General features: G+C 46.5%; 1 protein-coding gene across 1 annotated transcript in view; it reads right to left on the bottom strand.

The window, feature by feature from the left end:
- Positions 1-307: 307 nt before the first annotated feature.
- The window catches only part of LOC131679417 (uncharacterized), a 183377-nt gene continuing 175681 nt past the window's right edge, over positions 308-8003 (bottom strand). Inside the window, exon 3 of the mRNA XM_058960148.1 lies at positions 308-6341. Within this exon, the coding sequence (XP_058816131.1) occupies positions 460-6270 (5811 nt within the window). The 5' untranslated portion in view covers positions 6271-6341 and the 3' untranslated portion in view covers positions 308-459. The remainder of the gene's footprint in view (positions 6342-8003) is intronic.

Genomic DNA, 8003 nt, shown 5'->3' with positions numbered 1-8003 from the left:
ACAGTGCTACCCGCGATGCCACATGTGTGATGATGATGATGATGCGATGATACCACCGGTGTGTGGATGAAGCGGTTTCAATGCCAACTACGATACAGAATTTGCACGCAGCCACCGAATTGACATGCTCAATCAAACCACGGTCGAGCAGAAAAATAGCCTATTTTCCGCACCACGGCCTCGCGCGGTGGCAGCTTAAATGCGAACAAAATCATTGCCAAGGCGACGCACGAGGTGCCCACCCGGTCCACCGGCAGACTTCGATATCAAACTCTATAATGTAGGAACGAAACGACAGTACCAGCTGCGGGGGTAGGGCAACAACAATTTGCCACTGCAAAACTATAACCAGAAACAAACAGCCCTTGATAAGCACGTTGGACACGCAACACACGCGGCATGTTCACGTCCGCGACGATTACACTCTAAACTAGTAACTAGTAACGGTGCTGGCGACGTCTAAGTGAAGGTCGATTTCCGCCGTTGCCGTTGCTTCGAAAATTGCTGCTGCTGCTGTTGTTTGCGATACTTTTCCGCTAGCTTTTCCACGTAATCGATGCGTTCTAGCCGGACGAAGGGAACGCGTCGATCGAGACAGGGTCCGCCATTAGTGATCGGCAGTAGGCACGCTCGTGAACCAGCTCCACCGCCTGCTGCGATCTTGCTCGATTGTGATGGTTTGTTCGGGTAGTTAACTCGAATTAATCCACTGCTTCGCTGGGTACTGTTTACTAGTTTATTGTTGGCGTTGTTACAATTACTATTACTGTTGCTGCTGCTGCTACTGCTTCTGCTTACCGTTCGGCTGTAGGTTCTTGGCGCAGCAGTGCCCTCGATGGCTAATGTTTGGTCGAAAATTTTGTACGCCGGAATGATTAGTTTTTTCGGGGCTTCCCGATTGTTGTTGACGTTGACGATCACGTTCGGACGGCAGTTGGTTGAATAGCGACGCTTTCTGGTTGCAGGTGCAGAGTTCGTCGAATTGGAACTTTCCGACGTGGGTGTTGGGCTACCGGTTTTCTTGTACATCTGTTCAATGTTTAGCAAGCTTTCCTCGAAACTGAGTTTCTTCTTTTTCATCAACTGTGGAATGTTCAGGGTTCGACGAGGGCAGCCCCGTGATCTGCTATCCGAACTATTGCTATTACTGTCTTCCTCTTTGGTAGGCTGCTGAGATTCTACGTGGGCCGGTTTCGTTTCCACTTCAGCTTCTAGCTGATTGTTGTTGGTTTCAAGTAGTCGTTCGGTAACGAAACTTTCCGACTGATTGGACGCATCTTCTGATAGACTTTCACAGGATCGCTCCATAATTTCGGTTTCCGTAACCATTTCCTCAGTCGCTGAGCTTCTGCCACTAGCGGAACTTGATGAACTATCATTGCTGCTACTGCTCGAACTACTAACGCTAGATGCGGAACTACTGTTGCTATCACTGTCTTCAAGGATTTCAGCCCGTCGGCTCATCGCCGCAATTTTCTTCCGTAAACAAATCAGACGTTTGCTGAAAAATCTTCGCTTTGACAGCACTCTTTGGTCCTTTGTTGTAATAAACCGCTGGTAACACAAGTACTTCCGAAGTAATTTCAACCTACACGTTAACAGCATCCCTTTCGTAACAATATACTTTTCCCTCAAATCTCTGATCAGACTGTCCCTCCGGTAAGCTTCTTTGTTTACAGGAATAACCTCCTCGTACTGAATACAGCCGTCCTCTTCAACGAACGAAAAGAATTCATGCTTCAATATTTCCTCGTTAACAACATGGGGAGCTTTTTTAGCTTCCTCATCCTCCTCATCCGAACTGGTCGTCATCATCTTCTCAATTTCCTGTTCAACCTTCTTGTAGATCTCATTCTCGCTATCCGAGAACGATTGACTCTCCATTATCACCTGTAAGCTTTCGCCACCATTTTTCGATCCGAGAAATATTTCATGTTCCTCGCTAGCTTCCTCCGGAATTATCACCATTCCTGCCTCCATGTCCTCGCTGTCCCTCAGCAGATCCGCAATCGTTCCGTGTCCATCTTCCACGATAAACACACGACCTTCCTGTTCCTCCTTCTCCTGCTCCAACAGTTCCTCGCCGCTGTAGATACACAAATTGTTCACGTCAATGATGATGTTGGTTTCGTTGACCACCCGTTGACAGATGTCCTGCAGCCGTTCCGGTTGATGCCGGATCTCCTCGATGATGAATAGCTGCCGGTTGTTGCAGATGAATCGTTCGCATATGCTCTGCAGCGATTCTGGTTGGGGTAGAAGATTCTTCTCAAGAAGAAACTCGTAGCACAACTTCCGTAGCGTCGGAACACGCTGGTAGTCGTACAGTAGATGGTATCGCTCGAATGCCTCGCTCGCGATTTCACGTAGCGATAGTGCGTTGAATATCGGAGTCGGTTCCTCGATATCGTCAGCTGGACAGTATTCTATCGATTCGAGCTTCTGGATTACCGATACCTGTTGCGCTTCGGGTTTGGGTTTCGGTTGAGCGGAAGCGTCTTCGGCATCTGCTTCAGCGGAACTATCGGAGTCATCTTCCGATGAGCTGTCAGCGGAAGTTGAACTATCTGATGACCTCGCTTCGTCGACGATTACGGAAACTTTGTTATTTTCCAAGTTGTTCTTCAGTTCCGCGGGAGATTCTTCAAACACATCGTCGTCCACATCCGATTCGGTTAGATCGATTGATTCTGTGATGTTGTTGTCTGATGAGTTGGACGTTTCCGATTCGTCTTTCGCCTCTGGTTCCGCTGTTAAAGGGTCTTCTTCGTTGATATCCAGGGTAGGAGTTTTAGCTGGCGATGGAACTTGCTCCTCTGCAAGTGTAGTCTGACTTTCGCTCGTTTCGGATTCAAAAGCGTCAGATAAAACTTTTTCTTCGTCTACTGACGTTTTCGTGTGTTCTTCGTTAGCAGACTGTTGACTCATTTCCACTGCTTCAGTTAATACTTGTTCATCTGTTTGTCCACACGCTGTTTCAGAAACTTTCGGTTCAATTTCACCGATTTCTTCAGATTCCTCTGATCGCTTTGTGCTGTTATCAGACTCCTGTCTGAGGATATTCTCGTTCAGTTCAAGCGATTCAGCTGCCAGTTTCTCAACAACTTCTGCATTCGAAGTTTCGCTAACCTTCTCAATTATTTCCTCCGGTAGTTCTTCTATACCGACTGTCTGCTCAGAACATTCAACGCTCCGTGTCAACTCCATTTCTTTCACCGCAGCTGCTTCCTTTCTTCTTGCGATATCCTCCTTTGCGTATCGTCTAAACACTCGCGAATTCAGCGACGCCACACAGAGCGTTAGCAGCTTCTTCGGATTTTTCTTTAAAGCCACTGGCTTCGGTTTCGGTACATCCGAGTACAAAAACTCCTCGATGCTCGACCGCCGGGCCTTCTTCGGGAATCGCGGATAGTCGTGGTAGTAATGTCTACGCTTTCGATACTTCGGAACGTAACGAGGTACCTTAAAAGCTTCATCTTCTCCGCTTTCAGTTATTTTCCTATCCTTCTCTACAACTGCCTCCGCAACCGGCTTATCGTTCTTTACCGCCTCCTTCTCCACCGTCTTCAAAACAGGTTCGCCAACTCTTTTCTGCTGCTCTTTCACACCTTTACCGGCAACCGCTTGTCCTTCCTTCTTCTCCTCGTCCTTCTTCCGTTCCTCATACACCACCTCCGATTCCAGCTCGGTCTGATAGTATTTATCCCGGTTGGACTCAATCTCCTCCAAAAACTTCAGCGAGTCGGCACTGTCGTGAATTGGAACGACATTTTTCGGTAACTCGTTGATCACGTTCAGATGTTTGTACTTGTTCAGCTCCGAGTGCGGCACATCGTACGTCTCCAGGATGTACAGCTTTTCGCCCACCTCGGTCGTTTCCTGGCCAGTCTTCAGTTCTTCTTTGGTCTTTTCCAGATCGACAAGGATATCCGGCAGGGGTCCTCCGTTCTGCACATTCGCTACGATCACTCCACTGTACAGCGGAGGAAGCTGCTGGTCCAGGGCTTCCTCCAGGTATTTACAGGATTCAAAGTTCAGGTGGGTTGGATGGTTGTTATTGGTTTCCTTTGCTTCGGCGTTACCAATACCGACGGCGGCTCCTCCTCCTGCTCCTCCACTGGTATCCTCTTCTTCCGTTTCATTCCAACTACTCAGATAATCGCGAAGATTTTTATCCTTCAGATTCTCATCCAACACGAAACTACGTGGACCAAGTCCTAGCTGCTCCATCGTGGTGTAACCGTAATTGGTTGGATTGGTGGGGTGGTTCGGGAGGTATCCTCCTCCGGGTCCGGACGTAGTCTTCGAATGCAGGTAGTGGTTCATCAGATACTTTTGCTGACAGTCGTAGTTGAGCGCGTGACTGTTCTCATAACCGACGGCACCTTCACGATTGGTTTTCAGAATCTTGACACTGTTGATCTGTTCCTCCAGATCGACCAGCGGGTGATTCATGTCGATGATTGGGTTCGGGGTATCGAAGTAGCAGCTGTTGGAGGATTTTTGGGGAGGTTGTTGGCCAGCAACTGGCATACTCGAATGTGAGATCGGTTTTGATTGGTTGTGCGGCGGGACGATGGTTTGCGAGGTGTATTTAATGCTGTAGTGGGGTGTGTGACGCACGGTTGTGGGGGTTTGCGGATGCGACAAAGGATTGTTGTAGGGATGGGGATGAATGTTAGGGGTGTAGAAATCGTTGGTTGTTTTGCTGAAGGTTAGCTTGTGGTTCGGTGGATAGGCGTGAGTGCCGACGTGGTTCGGGTAGTTTGCGTAGGGTTGTTGACTGTGAGGATCATTCATGTGATGGGGCATGGTAGGAACTCGGGTCCGATGATGATATGGATCATCGTAGGTGGGTTGGTGGTTTAAATGATAGCCTTGCTGGTGATAGCCATGCATGGTTGTACCTTGGTGGGGATAAGTTGGTCGAGTAGGCACATAAGGACTAGCCGCATGGTGACCCATCGACTGCATTTGTTTTATATAACCATTGTTGAAGTACTCCACATTCGGGTTCAGGATATTTTTGTTCGTAGGCTGAGCAGTCGGATAGTATCCGGGTGTTGGTGGTCCATAGCCACCAGCAAAGCTGTTTGCATATCGAGACCGATCGTTGTACACAAGATCGTGATGAACCTGTGAGTGACCGGTTGAATGATGCTGATGGCTGCGTCCATAGCGATTGGCTTCATCCAACGAGGTATACTTTCCACGCACAATATGCGGGTAGGGTTCGTAGCCATGGTTACCGTTTGGTTGTGGAATCGAAGTAGCCTGAGCTCCTTCCGGATGGTACAGACCGTAGTTGTGTTGATAGTGTGTAGCCGTTTGCGCCTGTTGGCTAGGAGGCTGAACAAAGTCCTGCTGATATCGATAGTTTGTACGATTGGTGTGATATTTGTTAGGATTTTTCGCTTCAAAATTACTGATGATAGTGTTTTCGTGGCCGAAATCGGCCGAAACACCAGAGTGGGACGTAGCGGCACTGGCTGCCCAACCGTGGTTAACACCAAACTTTGTGTTCAGTTCGTTCAATGCACCCATTCCGGAGATCTTTGCTTGGTACGGATACGGATAGGGTGGTGCCATAATATTATGATTGTTATTGCTAATGTTGATGATCGTTGGATTCGTATCACTTTCCTTGTTGAACGAGATCTGGGCGTTGCCACCGGGGGTCGCAAACTGCGTATTCCCGAGGAAATCCGTCGTTGGACCACCGGTGATAGCGGCCTGCCCTGGGTTGATTCCCTGAACACCGTTCGCTGCTAAGCCGCTACCGCTAATATTATTCACAATATTTGTGTTGATATTGTTGATATTATACGTAATACTATCGCCTGTATTGGTTTCAAATTTTCGCGACGTAAACTCGACGTTCTTACTATTGTTAACGTTACTGTTGTTACTATTGTTACTATATGTACTACCACTACTGCTGTTGCATAGAGCATTGGTCGCATCGAACAGGCCGGCAGCGTCCTGATACAGATCGCTACCTATCGGGTCTGAATCGACATGCTGACTTTGTACCTTTTGCTGTTGCTGACCGTAACTTCCTGTCTGTTGTTGATGCTGCTGCTGCTGCTGCTGGGATAGGTATACCTGTGGATTACCAACCTGTCCGTTGGCGTTGTTGGATTGCGGTGGCGGTTGGGGTGGGATTTGCGGTAGATGGTGATGATGATACTTTACATTTGTATTCGGCAGCACTCCGCCGTTGCTAGGGAAACTATTCGATATGTCCGTGTACAGGCCATGATGTTCCATTGCGGTGACAGTACCGAGTACTTTCCGAGGTCAAATTATTCCACAGCTTTCAGGTTTCATTGGTTAGTAGTCTGAAATGAGAGTGAAAAAAACAGAGCAAGGTCAGTTCCTAGAACAAAATAATGAGGGCTCACTGAGCGAACAGCCTACTGTTGCTAGTCTCACTGACGCCGTGACAGTAATAAATGAAAGGTGGAAAAAGCGAAAGCGTCCAGCACCCGAGTAATTATTCAAAATATATGTCAAATCAATTATGATGAATTATTCAAGGTGGACTATTATCTAGTGTGGGGCATCGAAAGTCGCTGTGTGTGTACTTGTGTGTTTCACATTGTCCTCCAGCGTTCGGCATGCACTCGGTCATATGAAATAACTGAACGGTGGTCGTCGTCGCGTGAGGATTTCCTGTTGGGGAAATTCCCTAGACATGACATGACACATAGCCTCATAACGTACGCTATAGGTACAGTATGTTACATACAGTTGCGAGTAGCTGGAGCGGGACTCCCAGTAGTTCAGTGTGTAATATAATGGAATGTCAAAAGAATATTAATGGAAAGCCACTCCGATGCGGCTGGAAAATTGTGCCATTAGGGACATCGAGGAAATTACCGACTGTTATCGTGCCTGATGGGAATTTCGATATTGATTACTTGCCTTGGCGTGTGGTGCTTCGAACCAGGAACATTAACGGGGAACTCCGTGTATTTCGTAATATGACTGATTGACGACCGACAGCTTTCGCAAGAAAACCATTGCAATTACATTGTAATGTTTGTTCAGGGGAATTGGGCCAGTGGATACAGGTTCTGGTAATTTGCAATGATGCCGCTAGAGAGTTAGTGACTGCACACTCGGTTGCGTTGTGAACAGTTGCCTTTTTTACATTAAAGCGTCAAAAATAGGGAGTCAAAAGAACCGATACAGTGATACAATCTCATATTCGTAAGGCCCGACGAGAGGGGGGGTCAGGGGGGGCAACTACCCTGGGGCCCGGGTCTGTTTTTGGGGCCCGCATTTTAAACTGAATTGAATTTATTTTAATTTAATTGTTGAAGTTTGTTTCTGTTGATACTGCAAATATATTACAATCAACTACGTTCCAATCGTTCCAATGGTTTTCTGAAGTACGTGAACGTAACCCAATTAGATTCATTTAACAGTGCAATTGAACCATTCTGGTTTCATTTATCGCAAGTGTTTTTCAAAGTATGTAGTATGAAGTGGTATACAATTTATCATATTCTTAGCTAACTGTTGCTAATAAAAGTTGGATATTTTCGGAATGGGGTTGACGAGTAGATGACGAAAATCAATGTATGAAGCCATTTTGAAAACCAAGATGGCGAATCCCAGTTACGACATCATTATAACCTAAAATATTGACGTTTTCGAAATAAGATAATCATAGAATAGATATAGGTATAGTGATTTGTGATGCGAATGATATGATTATAGAAAACTTTTCTCAACCAGAAGACGCAATATTGGCCTGCAAAAGGGCATCGCTCATCTACTCGTCAAACCCGCTTAAAAATACCCTCATATTTTATACAGATATTGTTCGAACAGCTCCAAGCTACCATTTTTATCAGCTACTCGTCAAGCCTGTTTCAAAAATTCCCAAATTGTTAGGGTTATCGAGATTATTGTTCAATCGGAAGTCTCCATCCTGGATTTCAAAAAGGAACCAAATATCCATTGCTTTTGTGAAAGTGAATATGGTAACTTGT

Source organism: Topomyia yanbarensis, chromosome 2, assembly GCF_030247195.1.
Source record: "Topomyia yanbarensis strain Yona2022 chromosome 2, ASM3024719v1, whole genome shotgun sequence".
Taxonomy (NCBI): domain Eukaryota; kingdom Metazoa; phylum Arthropoda; class Insecta; order Diptera; family Culicidae; genus Topomyia; species Topomyia yanbarensis.
This window is presented reverse-complemented; position numbering and strand designations above follow the sequence as displayed.